Source organism: Centroberyx gerrardi, chromosome 9 (genome assembly GCF_048128805.1).
Source record: "Centroberyx gerrardi isolate f3 chromosome 9, fCenGer3.hap1.cur.20231027, whole genome shotgun sequence".
Lineage (NCBI taxonomy): Eukaryota > Metazoa > Chordata > Actinopteri > Beryciformes > Berycidae > Centroberyx > Centroberyx gerrardi.
Genome location: NC_136005.1, coordinates 23,979,533 through 24,002,347, shown reverse-complemented (window position 1 = coordinate 24,002,347; position 22,815 = coordinate 23,979,533). Strand labels below are relative to the sequence as shown.

Sequence of the window (22,815 nt, the reverse complement as noted above, 5' to 3'; positions counted from 1 at the left end):
TTGGTCCTTTTTCCTTGCTCATTCTGAACGTCTGTTCTCGCTGTGCGGCTGTCTGGTCGTCTCCTCGGCCCTCCCCAGCAGTTGGAGAGCCATAAAGACAGGGGGCATCAAAGGCTTCGGCCCCGAGTGGCCTCCTCCTCTCATCCCTCTGCTAGCCCCCTCTCGTCTCTTCTCTCCTCCTCTCCTCTGTTGCCGCTTCGTCGTTCCTCCCCTCATGTGCGACTGATTAAAACGACGGGGCCGAAGGAAAACACGAGCTTTGTTTTCGCGGCAGCGGGCGCGCTCGGCATTCCGACGGATTTACAGCGGCCAGGAGCCCTCAGATCCCGACTGGTCAAACGGGACCCTGGAGATCCACAGATGGAGACCTGGAGATCTGTCCACTCCCCCTCACTGCTCCCGCCACCTAGTCCACACCCCTCTCCTCTCCTCTCCTCTCCTCTCCTCTCCTCTCCTCTCCTAGACAAAGGAGAAGACACAAAGGTCTATTCATAGTCTGAGTGACTGCTCATTTTCTCCTCTCCGCCCAGCTGTCTTGTCTCACTGTCACTCTGGGATTAATGAAAGGTCAGTCAGTCATGGATGGTACAGTCGCCGCTATTGTGTCTTCATGGGCAGCGGTGATGTCTGCTGTTTTGGCGTCTGCTCTGACAGCAAACACAAGAGCCCCGGGGGACTTCACGTGTCATGGTCTGTCCTTGCAGTGACCTCGACAAATATTGGGTTGGTAGTCCAGCTGGAGAGCTCTAGGGGCCTTGCAGTGGCACCAAGGGGCCCACCAGCTGCATGAAGAAGAGCTGAATGGCACTTAAAATTACAACAGTGGCAGAAGTGGGAGTTCATAGGTGCTTCGCTCTCATGTAATGCAACTCTGCACCCAATCAAATCTAAAAAGAGATGAATCTTTGCAGATGGGGATACTTGGCATGTTTATCTGTTTCGGGGCATGAAATCATTCAATTGTGCAATAAAACTGACAAATACATGAATGGAGACTGGAGTAGAGGCTCAAAATATATACTCAGCAACTGTATTTTAAATATCGCTGTTGACAGGTGAAAACCGCACATCTCCAAAATGGCAACTTTTCAGGAACTGAGAACAACAGCCTTGTTTTCAGCTTGAGCACCGTGCATTTTTGAGTTTATCCAACGGTGTTTTGAAGCATTTTCATAAGCCCAAGGGTGGTAGAGTTTTCTCAACCCTCAGAGGACCATGTAATCCTTCAGTTTAAGTTAAAACATGAAAATCAACAAAATTGGAGTTAGGGGGTTTTCACCCGGCAACGATGATATACTTTGGACCAGACCGCATACAGTACATGCAAGCATCCCACTTACCAGAACCCAGGCGTGCCACACCAACAGAGGAGTGCCAGCCAGGGTAGCAATTTCTACCAAAAACAATCAAAGTAAGTGAAGTGCAGATCATAGAGTCCCTCTGGCATGCCTGTGTGTTGACTGGAGAGTAATGAAAGAATGTAAAGGGGCCTGAGCTCAAATCACGCTCCAGTCAAACAAAGGCAGAGTAATAAGATGGAGAGCAGCAAAACTCCATGCCTGCAAGCGATTTAACTCAGTGGGCTGACACTACAACGTGGTGTGTGTGTGTGTGTGTGTGTGTGTGTGTGTTTGTGTTTGTGTGTGTGTGTGTGTGTGTTTGTGCACACGTATTGGTGCTCATTTTGGGTTTAGTGTATGCGGTTGTATGCAATGCAAGTGGAGGCAAAGGGATAAATAGGGCTATGTCGGGTAAGAATGCTCCAAAAGACACTGTCTGTGTGTGTGTGTGTGTGTGCGCTTGTTTCACAGTCTTTTCTCTGTGTTATATGGTTCTTTAGGCCAGGTTGGTTAGATAAAAGGAACACACACACACACACACACATACTCAGCCCTCCAAGTATCTGTGTAAAATTGCAGCTGGAGTGGTTGGCTGGTGAAATCTGACAAGTAAACTGTTTTCAGATTTCAGTTTAATTCTGTTCAGCTTCATCCTTCCACATGTGGAAGTAATACTGCGATCTACCGGTTTATTCCAAACAAATCACTTTGTAGACGGAGCCTTATGCAATCTGCTGTGCAAAAAAATGGACGTCGACTCATTTCACTCATTGTGTCTTTAGCCTATTTATTTCACTTGTTCCACCAGTTTAAGGTACGTGCAAGAAGAATGGAACCACATTCATTCCCAAATGATAGGTTTATTTAGGTGAAACAAGTTAAACAAAATGTTAAAATTAGTACTTGGGATTGAGCCACTAATGTGACTCTTCCAGCCTCCCATGTGTTGATGGTATCTGAGGGGGAAACTTGAGGGGAGATGAATGTTCCCTTGTTAGCATAAACTGTTAAACCTATCCCCATTGTTCTATGTCGATAATACGGAAAAAGTAAGGGAAAATTACCCTTTACCTATCACCATCACCACTGTTGAAATTTAAACAAATTTAAACAGATCGGAGAGCAAGGATTCTCCAGCTGAACTGCGGTGTGTGTATGTGTGCGTGTGTGCATGCGTGTGCTGTGTGTGTGTGTGACTGTCGGGCTGTCTGTGCCTCTCAGTGCTGTCCAACAGGGCTTTAGTCAGGGTGATAAAGTAGCTTAAGGCTGTGTCAACTGTTTACTTTGCTCACACTCTCAGTCTCTGACTTAGCTCCTGCTTTAGCTCTGTAGCTCTTTTACACTTGGCTTTTGGCTCCAGCTCTTAGACCCTAATGTAGTCTCACTTTTTTTTAGCACTTCAAAAAAAAACTTCAACACAAAATTCAAACTTAAACCTCTTCAAGTTTTGTTTTAAAATAATCTTGTTCAGCTCTACTCAGCAGCATTGGAGGAAGGATAGGCTGCTCTAGGGTTGCAGTGCCGATGCAACATAAGATGCATGCGATGGCACACGATACGCTGCGATACACACACCCACACCCAGTCCCTATAGAATCTGCCTGCCTTGTCATCACATCTCCATTCTTGCCGGTATAAACTCAATGCATGTGAGCTTCCATCTTAAGTTTCTTGTCTCATGTCACTTAGCCCCATCCCCAATTTAACTCCCGGTCCAGGCCACGCATGCATGTGAAGACTTTCATTCCAAATTGAGATATCCACCGTTTAAATGTCACACCCGCTCTTACAAAATAATCAGTAGCCCAAAATTAAAACATATGCTTGTAATTTTTAAAGGATAGTAGCTCTTGTAACGTAACCCTTGGAATGACTAATGATTACTTTCCAAAATGTATATATCGTATTTTAAAAACCTCTGGCGTTGGGACGGTGACAGTGTTTTGGCTCTGCACTGCTTTGCTCAGTAAAAATGTAAACTGTCAGCTTTAATTGCTAACCTAATATTTTAACGGCTCACTTCCATACATGCGTACAGGATTTTATTATACACCTTCCGTTTCACATTGCCATTCCGTCCTAAACCCAAAACAGACACACTCAGCAGTGCACACACAAGCACACACACACATGCACAGAGTGAGTTTTGCGGGGAGGGGGGCCGTTGTATTGTGTGGTTTCAGTTAGGCACCGTCTGACAAACAGGCTGAGTGGGGCTGTAAAAGTCATTAGCACCAGTCTGACTCGCGGGTCGTTTCTCTACTTAGCTCAGCGTGCTCGCCTCATCGGGGAGGGGTCACCAGACCGGCCGACGGGCCCCGACCCTGCCGTCCCTCAGGGTGGGGCGGGGGGGACGAGGATGTAGGCTCATGTCTCTGCCGGTAAGGGAGCAGTAGTCTGGTTTTCCACTAGGGGTGCAGCCATTTTCCTATTTGAATGGGGGAGACGGGGCCAGCTGTGATTCAGACATAAAGGGCTGGGTGAAAGCTGGAGAGGGGCGATTGCCAACGAATCACATCTGCCATCTTTTGGCCTGGAAAATCTGATTCGACAGTCACAATTATGATTTTTGGTTTCTCTATTAGTATCACTTTTTCATCTTTCTTCTCCTATGTCATGCTCTATTAGGACACTCCCTTTGTGAATGAGGCTGCAGTTTATGCTGCCTTTACGTGATGTTGAGAATATTTGTTGGAGCGACTTGTCAGCATTGACGTCACACTCAAATGTGCAACTGGCCAAAATTTTCAGTTATTTTATACAGCTGCCTTGTCTATATATTACCCTAATAACATTGTCTCATAGCTGGATAATGTTGATTACCACATGATGGTTTTGTTGATGACCACAAGTCCCAACCAGAGCCAAAATAAGGTCGTCATGACAAGTAAACTCTGCATTATTCTTCATGGCACTGAATCAAATTGAGTCTCAATCGAATTGTATCGTATAAGATCAAATCAAAAATGAATGCAGTTGTGGTGAATTGCTGACCTGCCCAAAGACATCTTTCCTGTATTTAATTGCCAACTGTGTATCAAGATTCATATCGAATTGGTCCAAGAAAGAGAGATTTACAGCCACTGTGGGGCCAAACAGGGCTACATGCTTAAAGAAAAGTTGTAATTTTTAATGCATCTGTCAGTGTGGTTTGGGTCAACACATTGTCTGGCTTCTTAAACTCTTGGTAAAGACCCAAAATGGGTCATGGAGCTGTTGCTGGCAGATCCCATACTACTTTTCAATAAGCTTAGGTCCCAGGGTGAGAGACTAAAACTCTCATTGTGGAAGGCTGAAAATGCTGAACAGCGCCTTTCCTATGAGAAACAGCGGGAATAGCTGAATAAAAACCTCTGTACTTTCGACATGCCACCAGCCAACGACATGGGTAGAGAACCGGAGGGCCTTTTACCACCCAGTCATTCGCCACGTTTAGTTTCCCACTGAGATAAAGTGTTGAGGAGAATGCGTATATCAAAATGCTATGAAAGCTCTTATTCTAGTATATATCAAGGCCATGTCATAAAACGTGATGACAGACGCACATTAAGAAATAGGCCTAGTTGTTGAGCCCAGATGGTCTGCAGGTTTTTCTGAAGAGATGGGGAGAAGAATTTGGACTTGCCTGGTCTGAATTTCACTTCACTGTGTTGAAATACAGCACACACACACACACACACTAGTTCAACTTATGTCCAGTCATTTCGCATAACTAGTAACTTGAATGACAAGGAACTCTTAGGAAATGTGAATGAATCACGGCAGGATACTCTTCCCTCCACTCTCCCTCCTTCCCCTGCCACCTTCTCCTTCTTCCTTCTTCCTTCCCTCCTCCTTTTCTCTCCCCACACCTCCTCTTATTCTTCTCCCTCTACCGCCTCCACCCCTAACTTTAGGAAACTGTGGCTTGTCAACTATGATATGAATTTGAGATATTTGCCCTGAAATGAACTACGGCTCCCCCAAACTCTCTCTGTCTCTCTCTTTCTCTTTGTCTCTCTCTTTCCCTTTCCCTCCACCTGACCACCACTCTTTTTTTTTTTCTAATTGAGTTTGAAGGAAAATGAACATACAGTACTGTCTCATTGCGGTAAGAAAAACACTTAGTGAAAAAGAGCTGCCCACTCTCCTTCTTAAAAGCAGGGAACGGCCCGGTGTGTCGGAGTCTGGTGATCGTCAGCAGTGGCTGCTCAGTTCAAAGGCCTCATGCTATATAATAATAGGCAGACGGACGGAGCTAAACGCAGCCCATCCACCAGATGTGGAGTCGACACACTCCAGTGTCTCCGCTGTCTGTCCGTAGTCTGCAGCCTGGAGCCAGACGACCCTCGCAGACGCACACACACACACACACACACACACACACACACACAAGCAGACACACACACGACGAAATGAAATGGCAGAATTAATAGTACGCTTCTCCGTTTCACCGCAGTGAGCTCAGCGCTTCATCACTCAACAGCTCTCTCTGTCTCTTTCTCTGTCTGTCTCTCTCCTCTCGTTTGTCTCTCTCTCTCTCTCTTTCACTCACTCGCTCCCACTGACCCTCCCAACATCGATCACACTAATACCCAGAGCCTGGGGTTTGGTTTATCCATTTCGTGATCAGCCATTTAATATACAGTTTCCTGCGCTTCAGACAGCCGTTTCACACCTCAGAGAAACTGCTAAGAAATCCATGAAACCAGTTCTGTGTCATTACTGAACTGACTTGTTGTTTATCCCACTTTGCAGTGTTTTAATTGGCCGCGACTGTATCATCAGGGACTTGGATGGGACTGGGAAAATTCCCTCCGCTTTGTTCTAACTCATGACGAATGGGCTTGTGCTCTCACAGACTTACACAAAACGCTTTGATCCTCACTATTTTCGCATCCATATTTGTCACCGCGGATATCAAATGAGTGGACTTTCAGTAGCGTAGCAGCCCATTTCTCAACCTCCGTTTCCCTCTGCCTTTTGAAGAGCAGGGAGGGATTGTTTACGTTAGCGTGAACCAGACCCGAGCACATCATGGCTTTATTGCTTTGAACGGGACCCAGGGCATTGCGTAATGTGTATAGAGAGGGAGAGACGTTGTATACAGTATATCCCTGGTAGGAGAGAACTTGGACGGTCGCGATTCCTGTAAACGAAAACCCAGTCAGACGACGCGGCGGCGGCTTTCCTCCTGCGCTAAAGAAGAGCGGGAAGAAGAGAGGAGGACAGACGATACTGCAGTTTGATGAGAACATCGGATCCGGCGAGCGCAGCGCCGCGATAACATCGGGGGCCCCGCAATACGACTGTAAACATGTTCCATATGCTCTCCCTCTCTCCACCTCTGTCTCCTTCTTTCTCGCTCTCGCCCCGTCTCCTTCGATTTCCTCCCTTTCTCCCGTCTCTCTCTCTCTCACTCCGTTCTCTCTCTTCTTCCCTTCGCCGCCTCCTCCTTGCCCACTTGTTGTTTTTATTGAGGAATGCTCCATTGAAGGGAGCATTTGATCTCACTGCTGCTTTGACCTGAAGAGGGGAGGGAGGGATGGAGAAAGAAAGGAGAGAGAGAGAGGGAGAGAGAGAGAGAGAGAGAGAGGGGTGAAGCGGCTGCATGTGTCCCCAATTACACCGTCGAGATGGAAACGAAAGGGCTGCAGATTTACTGTGAGGTGCTTCACTCAGCGGCTGGTGGACGGGAATAAGACGCCTAATCAAGGCCAGAATCCCCCCCAACCTGCTGCCAATTCTGACACATACACCCAGACACTGCACACACACACACACACACACAGGCGTTCTCATGACGTGACCTCTCGCACAGCTCACCACACTTCAAGGCATGTATGGCACAAATTTCCTCACTCCACCCCTTCTCTTTCACTTGCTCTCTCCACACCAGTCTCACACACACACACACACACACACACACACACAACCACACACACCTCCATCCATTCATCACCCTCTCTCCCGTCATGCAACACTTCAGGAAGCCTTAATTCTTTCCATAAATAATTAGCCCCAGTCTCACACTGACCACATCCACCTTGTGGAGGCCAGTGTTTGACTGTATTTATTTGTTTCCAGATAGCTGCAGTGGAGCTAGACAAAGAGTGGAGGGAAATATGGCGGCATCATATGAACAGGGATTCACATTCACTTCATAAAAAGAGGCAGAGCATTTCACTTTTTCAAATCTTTTTGACAACAAAAGATATGTTCGCTGTGAGGAAATATACAGTGTAACTCTGTACCTATTGTGTTAATTAGTGGACTGAGCCACTAACAACTTCAACAACTTAAATGGGAGCGTCTCTGAAGTTAAGAATTTGTTTGTATTAGGGCTGCAACTAACGATTATTTTCATTATTGATTAATCTATTCATTATTTCTTTCGATTAATTGATTCATTATTTAGTCTAAAAAATGGAAAAATTTGGACAAATGGCCCACAAAAAACCCAAAGTATTCATTTTATAATGATGTGAAACGGAGAAACGCAAGCCAAATGACTAAAATGATTATCAAAATTATTATCGATTAATTGACTAATCGTTTCAGCACTAGTTTGTTATTTTTCTATCCTAGGTCAGTCCAATCAGTAATTTTGGGTATAAACAAGGCCCTTCTCATCTTTGATATCATATTAATTGATAATGACGACCTCAAACTTTTACATCCCAATGAGATTAATATTTTCGATCCAAACTTGCAAATGTGCCCATAGAAAACTCACTGTCACCTTTGCCCTCTTATCCAGTTCATTCTTTACGTGCTGGAGTGAAGAAAATTTGACGCAGGACAAACTCTGCTGTTGTTTTTGAACTATACTTGATAGCACGTTCACTAATACAAACTGACTTAGGTCACAGGAATGACACATGTGATTAAAGTGAGCGCTGCTCTCCTCTAAGCCGTCACCGTGGAGACTTAGCCAGGTCTGGCATATTGATGGGAAGTGAGGAGCAGGAATAACATGTGAAGGTGCGTAGCGGGCGGCGGGGATATTTGCACGCAGAAAGGATCTAACAGATTTCATCTCCGCAACCTGGGAGATTTCTCTGCAAGGGCCTGACAGGAAATGAGGTAATACAATAGAGATCTTTGTGCCCGTACTCCTTTTTTAAAACCTCTTTTTTCTCTCCGCCGCCATCTGCCTATCCCTCTTTCCATCGTCTGGGCTGGAGGTGGATCAGTTATGGACTCTGTGTGTGTGTGTGAATGGGGTTTACGGGAGGTGAGGTGAGACTGTGTTTGGAGCTGGGATGCTTTACAAGGTGTGCTTACTTGCTTGGTCAGCCCCCGCAACAGATGGCAGTTACAACAAGCATTTGGAAATGTGAGAAGAATTGTGACAGTTTTTTTTGTGTCTCTCTACCTCTCTCGCTCTCTTTTCTCATCTATATTTAGCCCTCTCTAATAAAATCCAGGTTTTTCCCAACCCCCCTCTCCTTCTTTTTGTTCTCCATGTTCAATCCACAAAGGCAACACGGGATGGAAGTGTTTTTATAATCAGCGCACAGTTGCAGTCAATGGAAAAGCACGTCAAATAAAGTGAGATCAGGCATGATGGTTCCACCCAGCAAGTTGCACAACTAGATTAAAGGTTTCTGTTTTTGTTTTTTTCCAGCTGTCTGTGAAGCGTAATGCGTAATCAGTCGAAATCATATTTTGAGCAAGTGACAAATACTTTAGATATTTGGAGGAAAAAACAGCTTGAAGATTTGTCTTATTTGATTAGCTTTATTTGGGGGCGAAAAGAAGCACGCATGTTAAAATATCCCCAAGCAGTCACATCTGAAACAAGATGTGGTTTCACAAACCGCACGCATCTGTAACCAGTGGATAACACATGAACAGATTAAAAACAGTTATTTCCACTGTGGGCCTCACTAGAAAACCAATACAAAATGTTATATTTGTGTAAATAATAAACACTAGTGATAAATACTATTAAAATGATCTGTCCGCTTTTACGCCTATTACAGGGTCTGGGAAGTTAAACCAAGCGCTCCTCCGGTAGTTGAGGAATGTGAAACCATACTCAAATACATTTTTAGCCAAGGTCTGCACTCTACATGCGATCATTTTTCTCTATTATTTTCTCCTTCAGATTGGCACTCTGCCCTCTTTAGCAGTCTCCCAGTGTCTTTTTCCACGCTGGGTTTTCCATCACTCATCCCTCCATCTTTTCATCGCTCCCTAACCTTACAAAAACCTGTCCGCCCTTTTCCTCCCTCACTACTTTTCAGGGATTTTTTTTTTGTCACGCGTTTTTGTGATTCCTTCTACTGGACGCACACTGATTCCCGACCTGCAGTATAGGAACCTTCCAGCGTGTGTTTCCATTCGGCGTGTTTCCAGTGAAGTCAGGCTTCACCTTACATCATCGCCACAGTTTTCATCACTCTGCCGCCCGGTAAAAGCTTTCTGCCTGGTTTTCTCTCTTTTGTTCTTCGCTTTCACGTTTTCCTGTCTTCTCTTCTTTTCCCGGACTGAGGCGGATCCAGAGCAGGTGTCCCACCACCCCACCCCCCCCTCCCCCCACCCTTCTTCTCACATTAGGGATGGGTCGAAGGGGAATTGGAAACCAAGGGGTCTGAGTCCTCATCTGGGTCTCTCTCTCTCTCTCTCTCTCTCACTCTGTCACACGCACACACACACACACACACTCGCACACCCTTTCGCTCCATCTGGTTCTTCACTTTCCAGGGCTGAAGGGTAAATTTCATTAACATTGGATCAATTTTGACAAATCCTCCCTATTAAGGGACCCTTATAGGCCCCTGCAGCACCTGAGCCCTTCATGTGTTTGAAAGGCTCTCACTATTTTGCTCTTTTGAACTGCTTTTTATGAAACATTTGTGTTGTCACGATAACCAAATTTTCAATGCTACTTCGATACTGTTGCTAAAGCTTGAATTCAGAATTCTATTTTATAAATGTTCAATGCTTTAACAGACCTTTTTGTAGGAGCAGCGTAGAAAATAGTGTAGAAAATACCATCTGAAATACATTTTTTTCATACAAATATTAAAGACAATTTTGTAAATTTGACATATACCCAGCTGACAAGTAGTTAACTGCTCTCCCTACTGTACAGCAGAATACATTGTATACACATGGCACGACAGTTTAGTCTCGTCTGTCAGCTGCTGATTATGATTCTGGCGCCTTCTTGCTAAACCATGCTAAAACAATGACACAGCATATTACACTGGTACTGTTGATACATCAGACCAACAATCCTCTCCTGAATGAGAGCAGTTTGTTTACGTTCTCCACAAGTTATGGTGAATGAGTCATTCTGGGATGCCGACCCACGTTGCAGCTGAATGACAGGCTTTTGGATTGGGATTCACTGTGGAAAAACCTCTATGAGTCCCTTCAAAGCTGCTATCCCCGATTTATTTACCCATATTTTCCACTTTTCATTGTGTTGTTGTCCGTTGCACACAACAACAGAGCCCAGAGTGGCAGTGTTGGGTGGTTTTCTCTCATGTTGACATCACAGATTGGTTTCACTGTCACATGTGTTCACAAAATTGATTTAATTATCTGAAATCACAGGACGATCATGTGTAAAATCTGCTTTGGGGTGGATTTTCGCTTTCATACATCATCACTGTGCAGCACTGCATGGAAAAAGGGGCAGACAGAGAGAAATGGGTTTGTCAAATATAGGCTAAAGTTCATGTTCGTGGTTGTTATTTAGCACTCTTGGTTTTGCAGCACCTTTACTTGCAAATAGTATTGTGCACTCTTAATATGTGACTGTCTACAAATAGTTGCATAGTATTTCATTTGGAAATGTAGATAAATTAAAAGATTTTAGAAATACATTTTCTGCCTATTTATGTGCAAGTATATCTATTCTTAATGTGCTACAAAAATATATTTTGACCGTCATCTAAATGTACAAATACACATTTATTATTTGTGTATATTTTGAAATGTATTCTCTCAGCATATTCTGAGTATGTGGTATGGTATGTGGAAATGCTCCAGTCTAATTCCCTGCCTCTACATCATGTTTTTTCTGCAGCAGCGGAAAGTGTGTTGGACGATGGTAGTGTGGGTTTGTCTGTCTGGCTTTGGACGGGCCCTCGGCGCTCTCTGTGGGGACAAAGTGCTCTCGCTTCCCCTTCCCCTCCGCTCATCTCATCTGTCCTCTCCTTTTCTCTCCTCCGTGCTCCTGTCTTCCTCATTAGCCGGCTACCTTTTCCTGTAAACGAGCGGAGGAATGCCGGCGCTTATTTTCCTAACCTGGGATGAGGAGAGGTTCCTGCGGAGCGTCGGCGTGATTGACAGGGAAGCGTGCTGGAATGGCTCCGAGCTTCTCTGTTTGCCTCAGACTCTCTCGCTGTTGGCAGCCCAGACTCGGTCTCCAACGCAGGGCTGGAAAACCAGAGAATAAGAATAACACAGGACAGTTTTTACTGGAATGAATAGCCCTTGCGCGCTTGGCGTTTCTTCCCTTCTTTCTTTCATCTCTCTCTGTCAGTCTCGGCCTCTGTATGTGCCTGTCTCTATCTCTTCTCTCCCTCTCCTCTCTCTCTGTATGTCTCTCACTTTTTAACTTCCTCTCTCTGTCTCTCACTTTCTCTCTGGCCTGGAATCAGATTTCTTGTGGCTGAGTGTACAGCGTCAGACAGTGAGAGCTGACTAAGAGTCGGATGACGGAGACATGATGTCCCACACCCAGTTTCCCAGAAGCATCCCAGAATCATTCAGCACAGTTTATCTGTGCAACCAGGGGCCAGCAGTCAGTAGTCCGCGTTACACAGCTCAGGTCAATCAGTTGAAATCAATACAGTGGTGGAAAAGAGGCAAGTCAATTGGGGGAAAACATGAGTATAACAGAGCTTAAACAGCTTTGCATAGTTGATGCAACATACTGTAATTTGTGAATTGATTTTATGTATATATTCAATAATAACTGTATCTGAACTGTATGCAGAAAGATAGAAAGAGGTCTGCTGCCCTGCAAGTCTGCAAATGTGTCTCTGCATTTGAATCCATTCATGCCTTTTCAGTGAAAGCAACCGTGAACACTAGTCTGATGGAAGACAGGCCGACGGCATTGTGGGTAATAATGCTAATGTTCTCCAAATTGCAGCATCACTGTGCTTGACATGACGTTTCAATCAAACATCCTTAGCTTGAAATGGTCACGCTCTGCACTTGATTAATAATATCTGGCCTAAATACCCATGAGTCTGATTGATTTAGGCCAGCCTGCCAACACTTTGCAGTCATTATGCGTCCGGCAGACAAGGGGAGATTCAACCTGGCGAGCGAGGAAATTCCAGCGGACGTACGGAATGGTTTTGGACCGGCGCCCAGCTCCGCCGTCGTCACATGATGTCTAAATCCGAGTGACGTTCTAAATCCAGCGGCATTATCCCGGCGTTCCCAGATTCCATCTGCCAGGGCCTCTCCTATTTGGATTTATCATCCTCAAGGAATCTGGGAATGCTGGCTATGAGCTTATTGGGTGTGTGTGTGTGTGTGTGTGTGTGTGTCCCTGGCTGCACCTGAGCAGACAGACACACACACACAAGGTTAATGTCCAGCACACGTATGCGGGCAGGCATGCAACATGGCATGTTGTCTTATCCACACAGGCACACATGATACACTGGCTGCACACCATATACTGCAAAGTCACGTACAAACAGGCAAGCGAGATGACTATATTCATGTCCCACACACAGACAGACAGACTGACTATGGCTTTAGTCTTAAATCTTGCTTTGTACACCTGAGCCATGACACACACACACCCACACACCCACACACCCACACACTCACACACACATACAGACATGCAAAAGGACACAGCATGGAATGTGCACATAGACATACAGTAAGCTCTTTCTGCACAGTAAACTGACTTGTACATCCTATGCAATAAAGTCACACACCGACAGGCAGGTGAGATGACTATATTCACATTCCACAGACAGACTGCTACCTCTGTAGATTACGTCAAGGTCTCAACGCTCAGCCTGTCTGCTTGGAAGCGATCAGGTTTGCCAGAGAGTCGAGTGCCTATAGGCGCGCACGCACACACACACACACACACACACACACACACACACACACACACACACACACTTGTCCCCGGCCTGTCAGGTGAAAACAGATGAGCTGCACAGTAGGTGGTAACATGCTTGTGCACATTCCTTGCTGGTCTGCTTACACCGCTGGTAACTGGAGCCGAGGGGAGCCTCACCCAAAACGGGCTAACCGGGGCTTACGCATTAGCCTGGTTTCCACTGCAGAGCCTCACAGGGACAGCAGGGGCTTGTGCGTTAGCCTGTTTCACCTAACAGGCCAAAGAGACTGCTGGTTTCCACTGCAGGGCCAAACAGGGCTTGGCAGGGTTTACTCAGACCCATCAGCACAGCACTCAGTTACTACCGGAGCAAAATTTCTGTGACTATGAAACAGATAATTTGTCAGATGGACTGTAGCTTAATATAAACTAAGGTGCATAATGCATGGCCAACCTTTTAAGGGAATGGAGATGGGCAAAATTGCCTCCAGCCGGGATTATGAATTGGTAACAGAGACAAACCCAGAGAGCTAAAGACCCACGTTTTATCTCTGGCTCCAGCCCCTTCTGTGTGGAGTTTGTATGTTCTCTCTCTGTTTGAATTTCATCCTGGTGCTCCGGTTTCTTCCCATGATACAAAGACATGCAAGTCATCTGGATTGGAAACTCTAAATTGTGCATCAGTACGAAGTATTAGTGTGGACCGCAGGAAGACTAGCAGCCGCTGAGGTGTCAGCTAATGGGCATCCTAATAAATAATAAAGCTTAAAGAAACCAAAGTATCATCAAGACATTAGATATTGTATATCAACGCCTTCATAGTGTTTTGAATCTCATGACATACACAATTTTAAGTATAGGCCCTGGCACTGGTAAACTAGCCCAATTTGGCCTTGCTGTGGGAAAGGAGCTGCTATTGAGTTTCAGTGTACATAGTGCGAGCCACCACCCCTCCACCCTGCTACCCCCATCTCCACCAGCTGTAATGCAACCGGTTACAGCTATGTACTCCTCATCTACACGTATGCATAGGGGTTGAGTTGAGCTGAGCGTGGCACCAGACCGTCATGTAAACAACACCCCAGTCCTCTCATGTGGCCTCGTTCCTCTGAGCTCTGTGAAATTATACTAACACACATAAAATGCTAAGCTCCAGTTAGCCTGTCTTAGTGAACATCGTCAGATTTGGTGTATGTTTGTGTATGATTGGGCACTTCAGCACAGATGGGCTTGAACCAGGGTTCTCTAGCCGAAGGGTGATCTCCTGACTCACTATGCCTCCCTGCTGTCCACTCTGCCCGGAGACTGTGCCACCCTGACTGACAGAGGAGACTTTGCTTACGCCAGCTGCAGTTGTCTGTGTTGGCCTGTTGCTATGAGATACTTTTTGGTTACATGACAGGCTGCTGTTTGATGGAATCATCTCAGCACTGGTTGTGTCAGCTTTAGTTTATTCTCAGTTTACTCAAGTTTCATCTGAAGTAGCTCCACAGCAGTTGAAAAACCCTCTGAAGTGGTTTTCAGATTTGATGTGTGATAGGTTTACTGAATGGTACAGCGACATATTCTAATCTGATCACCGCTTAGTGTACAAAGCTGTTTTAAAGAGCAATCTTGTCAAAGTCTCATTCACTCCAATAGGTTTCCTTGTTCCTTTGACAATTGAAATAGGTGGATTTGATACTCTGTCTAAAGTTCATGGCCATTAGATTTGGACTTATTTGTGCCTCCAGAAAGTACACCGATGTCACTATCTTGCTCAATCCCCTGAATGTTAAAAAAAAAAGTTGGAAATCCAAGTACTTTCTCCCTAAAGAGTCCGTCCGAAGCCAGAGAGACAAACACTCTATCACCGTCCAAAATTTATTGGGTATTTTAGGCCAAGCCAAACTGTAATTGTCAGTGAAATGAAAGTTCACAGAAAACTGTAGTATGACTTGACTTAAACTACCCACTGCTGCTGGTCTCTGTGTGATTCTGAGTTGAAACAATGGTTCTTTTTTTACTGTGCTTTTTCATGTCAGGGCAAATGTCTGGTGGAACCTGAGCTCTTTCTACCTCTGTTGTCTATTGTTCTGATCCAACTAGGGCCTTGTCATACAGCCTCCTGTCACCCTATCTCTCTCTCTCTCTCCCTCTCTCTCTCTCTCTCTCTCTCTCTCTCTCACCATCTGTGGTGTTATAAGGTTACAGAGCAGAACTTTCTGAGGCAATGTGTGTGTGTGTGTGTGTGTGTGTGTGTGTGTGTGTGTGAGCTCATTTAGTTACTGTGTTCTTTGGTCCATGAGGTCCTCAGGTGAACAGCCAGTCCCTGGGCTTGGACCTGCTTTCATTCCTCTATACGCTCTAGTTGAGCCTGGGAACACACACGCACACTCACACACACATCCATACATGCACACACACACATGCACAGGTACACACCATTATCCCTTTTCTATCTCCCCTGCCTTCTCTCCTCTATTGTTCTTAAAGCCCTCACTTTATGTCGCTAAGGTGAGAGCTAGATATGTTTCTTCCCACTCTCTCTTTTTCTCTTTTTCCCTCTATCCCCCTCTCCTTCTGTTTTTCCCTCTAACTGGCTGTCAGTCTTCTGTCTGTGTGATGCCCAGGGTCTGAGCAGTGTAGCAGTTATTCACATCTGACACAATGACAGTGGATTAATCCTCCGGCCAACGCAAACCTGCACTCTGCCCAGCGGGACGCAAGCCCACCCCTTAAAAAGCAGATTTTACGAGCGCCTTCATCCTGGGTTTATTATGAGTTTACCCTCTTTCACTTTCTCTCTCTCTATTTTTCTGTAGTCTCACACTTTCCATGTCTTCTTCCCTCTATTTGTCTCCAACTCCTGTACTCTCCTTCGCAGTCCTCCCTCTCTTTTCCTCTCTCTCTCCGCCACTCTTTTCTTCTCTTTCCCTTGGCATGAAAAATCTTTATTCTCTCAAATCCCTCTCCTTTTGCCAAGACCGTAACTTTCCACTGGTTTCCAATCTTGAGCCTAATTACGCTAATAATTCATTAGGGCAGCTTGAGCCCCGTATGGCACTTAGTGGAGTTCTGGATGCACGCAACGCTGGGACATTAGCTGCAGGACTCTCTCTTCCCGCTGTCATAACTCAGCGGTTGGGTAATCGAGGGACTAGATGTTCACAAATATTTTTTAAGTTCTTCCTGCGGGGAGCCACGCGGGTGGGAGAGGAGAGAGTGGGGGGAAATCAGAGAGGGATGGAGGAGGGAGGTGGAAAGACAAAGAGGCTGGATTTTCTCATATGAAAGATGTTGCTCCATAAAAGCATCTAAAACAGAAAAAGATGAGGATAGAGAGAGAGGGATTAGAGGGAGGACAAAAAGAGAAGAAGAGAGACAAACTCAGATGGAGAGACAGATCAAATAGAGGCAAATTAGGGATGGGAAATGTTCATGATTCCTGAATTTTCCTAATCTGTGCACATCTTCCCCCTCACCTCTTTAAGATAGAAATATGAAGTCTGCATAGTGAAAAATGGTGGGTTTGCCATTCCTCCAGGATAACCCCAGGAGTTAGGTCAGTTTTCCAGCTAATAGGAGTGGAAGAGGACCTAGGGAGAGGCCGTAATAACAGAGCGGGAGAGCTCATACATCAGTCTCACTCACCACACCAACCACCCTGGCTCCAGGCTCAACCCCCCAGACCATATAACAGTGTATTAGCTGCTACGCATAACCGCTCAAATTGAACATTTCTGATTTGGTTCCTCTTTCCCCTCCGAGTCCCTTGCTTTCTCCCTCCCTTCTCTCTCCCCTCCCATGCTTCGGAGTTTGAAGTTCTGTAGCAAATCCCATATGGCGCTGTCACAGTTAAGTCGCGCAAAATCGGGGACCTTTATATGGGCTAAGCTCGTGTCCCTGTGTGATTTTTATCATCATCGGCCAAATGCAGCTGGATGGGGATCAGACGCTGCGCTCATGGAACTTTCTGTGCGGAGATTTGACGTCTGGAGTTCTCCGAGGCACCTTAGTGTTAACCATTTATGCTTTGCCATCAGCATACTGGCGCTCAATTGTAAATGAAAGGAGAGGTTCCAAAACTCAACGTACCAGCCAAAAGGGAAAAGTGATACTATAATGAGGGTCTTAAGACGTCCTGATTTTTCATGGAGATGTGTCACTGCCATAACAAAATGGCCTCTAAGGTTTGCATGTATCACTAGAGACTTGCTATAGAAATATACGCATGGCTTGACCTGTGATCCAAGTTATATTGCTTTTCTCACCTTTGAAGCTCCTTAAGGGGAAATTAAGCTCAGGGTTTTAAGCATTTGAGATAATCGTCACTCTATTAAAAGCCAATGGACAGAGATGGTATCAGTGCAAACGTACTTCAGGGAAACTGTGTGCTGGCTGTTAAAATGGAAGCGATGTGAAATGGTAGACAGCCAGCTTAGAGGCGGCTAGGCTCTCGGCTGACGAGACAGCACGAAACGGTCTTGGACAGATGCGGACAGAGTCTCCGAGCCGTTTCATGAATGGGGGATTCCAAGAGGTAATTTTGCCCCCACACACGCATGAAATGATTACAGCAATATTATCAACAGCCAATTATAAGGAGGGGGCCAGATTCTCATGTAAGCCAGAGACCGTTGAATGTCAACCAATCATTTGAGGAAACATGAGGAGTGCTTGATTTGTTATTATGCAAGTGATGCGTCCACTTTTCAGGCTGTTTAAGTGTCTGGCAACTTAAATCAAGTGCACCGCAAGTCATTCAAGCATTTGAAACCTTTTTAAATGTTTCTGTCAAGTCTCTAGACAGTTTGCTCTACAGGTGCAAAATACCTTAAGTGCATCTGCCTTTATACGTGTGTGTCTGTGTGTGTGTGTGTGTGTGTGTGTGTGTGTGTGTGTGTGTGTGTGTGTTTGCATGTATGTGTAAATGACTGCTTGTGGGCATGTGGGTGCAGCCATATGTGCATAATGTTTTGCGCTCAAACTTAAGAAAGCCTTAAGAGACTTAAGAGAAACTGCGTCTCTCTTCCTTTGCTTTGCTGTTATCTAGATAAGGCTTCTTAAACCAATTTGGTAAACCAGGTTCCTTCAAATGCACAAGTCCAATTAATATGTGGGGAACCATCAGAAACAGGCCTGTGATCCATTTCTGGGCCAGATCTGCAATGTCAAGAACCACTGATCTGAACTGACCCAGGACCAGCCACTGTGAAGGTGCCTATTTTTAGGCCCTCATTAACAAATGGCTCTAATACAACTGCTTCCCTTTGTTGCTGAGAAACTTTAGAAAGCTAATCTCAAAATTACCCTGCAATTTACCCCAGATGATTGTCTCAATGAAAGAGGGCTTGCTCACAGATGTGACCCAAATAAAGGAGATATAAAGAGGAAGAGAAAGAGAGAAATAGAAAAAATGAGAATATCCTCTCATCTCGGTGGATTCCTATTCCTGGGCAAACCTTTCCCTAGAATTGTATCTACAAGAGTCCTGCCATTGAAATCGCTTGGGCCACCAATAGTCCCTGTTTGTTCCTGAATTTTAAGCTAATATTGTCAGTCAAGCAACAAATAAATTCCCTGCTAGTGAGCTAGTGAACACTCACCAAAGTTTAAGCCCTCCTCAAATTCCCATTTTTTTTTCTTCTCTAAGGTGTGTGGCTCTGCTTTCCCCAATGTAGAACCCCTTTTATAGGCCACTTCATGATACGCCTTACCCCGCTCTCCCCTCCCCTCGCCCCCTCTTCCTCTCCCCCTTGGTTCCCTTCTTTTCCCATGTCCATTTCCCGCTATTGAACTCTCACCTGGCTGCGCTTGGCTAGCTGTGTGTCAGTGAAGCTAGTGGGCCGCATCGTCCCCTCTCCTCTCTCCCTTGTAAACCGCAGAGCGCTGGGGTTCTTAAATTTTGTCAGCCCAGGACGCAAAGTAAATTTAGACTCACCCTGGGACCCAGGCTCAGTAAAATACACGTCATGTGGGGAACCTCCAGGAACAAGCTAGCATGTCATTTTGGGCCCATAGCATAGCTCCTAGTAACTGGGAGATGTGACAGCAGCATGGGAAATAAGTAGTAAAAGTATAAATCTGAACGGGGGGTGGCAAGCCCTTGTCAGCACAGATTATTAGTTGTCATTTGAAGAAGATAATAACAAAAAAAACCATTACAGTGGCTTACCAAGTCAGTAAAAAGATGGCATAATGAATAGATACAACTGAAGACACAGTACAGCAGAACTAGGTGCGCAGGTTTCCATGCTAATGCTTCCAGTGAAATACAAAAATACCTTAATCAATTCAAATGCCTGCATCTAATGTCCAGCCTCAGATGTCAAAAATGTTCTCCCTAAACTCCCTAAACCGTTCTTGAACGTAACTCCTAAAGGAACCAGCCTGTTGTTAAGGAGCCTGTTGCCAGCCTTCCAGACGCCCCTGCTAACAGGTGCAGGGAGGCCCAAAGCACTGCTCATTAACACAGCTCATTTCACAACCAGCGCCGCACAGTCGTTACCGTCCTGACACGGTGCGCGTTAAACGACAAATTATCACCCAATTAGCACGACCCTGTGTCGGGCGCCTGGTGCTGTAAGACTGCAGACGGTCCCCTCTCCCCGCGCGCCCTGACTGTCACCCTGCATGCCACACACTTAACAAGGATGTGTGAAGGTTAGAGGGCTTTATCTTTTGCTTGACTGAGAAATAGGGTCTATTTCAAAACATTACAGATTTGCAAGAAGGCCAATCAATTCAAGAATCGATTTAGTAATGTTTAGTACAAGCTCCATTTAATTTTACTGTTGAAACATATACAGTGTGTGTGTGTGTGTGTGTGTGTGTGTGTGTGTGCATACGCATGCACACATTTCTACATGTGTTTGTGAATGCAGGGTGCTAGAGGAGATGCCCTCAGTTGGCTGTCAGCACTTTTGCTCATTCATCATGTTAAACTATCCCAGCCTGCAACAACACACGCAAACTCTCACACACACACACACACACACACACACACACACACAATGGGCCAGCCTTAAATTAAAAACTCGCTGATGCATGTGTGGATTATTGTATAGGAGGGATAATTCTGTCTTGAGTGTGTGTCAGTTCCCTGATGCTTGCATTCTTATCAGTGCAGACAAAGCTGTTGATTTGGGTTCCAGCCTCGTCAACAGTGTGTCTTACACACTTACACAGAGATTTTTCATTTGTCAAGACTCACCTTTAGGCCTGTGGGAGTGCAGAGTCCATTTTCTCTGTCTCTCCTCTCCAGTAATGAAAAGCAGAGAGCGCTGCTGTCGTCAGCTGGTAATAACGCAGCATTAGGTCCACATGGCTCGGTGATACGCTGCCTGTAATACATTCAACCCTTTGATCTGTACTAGCAGTACAGAGTACAATGCTGAACCCAATGGTGTGTTATCTTTTGCATTTACTGTAAGACTGAAAACTCACAACCCTGCTTATTTCATCATTAATATATATAAAGCAGCATTGGGCAATAACAGTGTAACCTTGGCGCTATATATTGGAGTTGCTTGCCCTTTTCTTGCTTTCATCTTTCCTGTAGCTCTCTACTATATCCTAAGTAAAGCAGAAATACTGTAAATACTTTCTAATAAATAAAGTTTAACTGGAGAGTGCATCATCCATCCAGTGAAATGCCAACAGAGCTAATTAAAGTCAAAAGTTCCCTCCTCTCTATATGTTTTGGTAGAGTCCCAGATGCAGGAACGTGCTAATAGACCGCTCCATTTCCTTTGTCCACAGGGTCCGAGTTTCCCGAAGACCCCAGTGTGGTAGCTACCACTTCATGGAACATGTCTAATGATGGTAAGGGCAAGGGAATGAACACACACACACACACACGCAAGCATGTCTCAATTTCAACACATCCATGAGTGCAGATCCAGACAACACCGCTCTTCCCAACAAACAGTAGATGTGAACAGATCTGTTACAAGCAACATGTTGACACATTCATGGTGCTATTAATACACGTTGTGTTTAACTGTAAACCAAGTGGTATTGTCTACACTCAATGATGTGTTGAAAATGGCACATCCTCTCTGAATGCTCACCTTCAGCACCCCAGACAACTCCCGTCCTCCCAGCAGCACTGGGGTGGATAATTGATGGAAGGGATTACCCAATGATCCGCGCAACATGTGGGAATGCAGCTACAGGTGCGCTGCATTTCCAGTGACCTACTTTTAGCTCTTTAAAAAAAGTTACCAGCACCTCTTACTCACCTCTTACTCATAACACAGCATGTCTTGTGGCTGCATTGCGTTCTGGTCTATTGAGGCTACTGTCAATGAAGAAATTGGTTTGAAGCAGAAGCCTGTAACTGTCTGACTGAGATGGTTATGTGGGTGAGAGAGCCCTCCCTTCACAGAGCATCCTCTAGCCACTGTGGTTAAGCTCTCCCAGGAGTTGCTTACTTCAACAATGCCTTAAGGCTGAAATATAGTTCAGCAGTGACACCGTAGCTTGCTTGCGGTGTCTATGGCGGTGTGAGCATGTTATAGTTTTGCGTTGTTAGGTCTGCACATAGATTGCCGAAACATTAGATGGCAGTGTCAAGTTTTTATTACTTCCGTTCTAACAAACAAAGCACAGAGAAAAAGCGAAGCGTTTCAGAGGATCAATCACAGTTCTTGCAGCGTCCTACATGCAGTTACAATTTTGGAGAGCTGGACATCAGCTACGGCAGCAGCCTCTGCAGGCTGCGCCAGCACTGCAGACTAGTAGCCTAGCAAAGGTGACACTTAGACGCCCAACTATAAATCAGGCTTCATACGCTTGAAAGGCTTTTGGAAAACTATCAAGACACATTTAACATGCTGCATTCCACCTCGTCCAAACCCCCAAGGGGAATGACTGTGGGATGCAATCTGGAGATGGAAACCCCTTAAAGGCTTCTTGCTTCTCCCACAAAGACTAGGTCAGCAATCAACTGCAGCTTATTCCTTACCAGCCCTTGATCAATAAGGATTCTTACCACTGCTTGGGTTGATGAGCAGATGCTGCTTTAAGAAGCATTTGAAACTGCTGTTCTCCTGTCAGTAGTACTGCAGGAACTATTGAGTCAGAACCATAAGGTTTTCTGGGTGTTTTCTCCACATTGTTGCCCGGAGTTAATCTTTCCCCCTTTCCCCTGTTTCTCTTCTCCAAGGGGAACCACATCCGCCTAGTCCCCATGAAGATACCCTGACCTAGTAGAACCTCAATAAAAGAGACTTTATTGAACTTGACCTCTGTGTTTGCTCTCTCGTTTTCTCTGGTTTGCTGAATGCTTCTCTTGCGAGGCCAACTCTCCCACAACATCCGTCCCACAACAGATTCTGTGCACATAAAAACAGACACCGATAAACACACAGGCAAGACGGGAAACGGTAGCTTTTGGACTTGATTGAGCAGTTTAGTCAAGATAATGGTTATTGTTACCAATCAAGGATG

General features: G+C 45.3%; 1 protein-coding gene across 1 annotated transcript in view; it reads left to right on the top strand.

The window, feature by feature from the left end:
• Positions 1-22,815, top strand: part of ror1 (receptor tyrosine kinase-like orphan receptor 1) — a 129,684-nt gene that overhangs the window by 68,384 nt on the left and 38,485 nt on the right. The window contains exon 2 of the mRNA XM_078285739.1: positions 21,124-21,192. Coding sequence (XP_078141865.1) covers positions 21,124-21,192 — 69 coding nt within the window. The remainder of the gene's footprint in view (positions 1-21,123; positions 21,193-22,815) is intronic.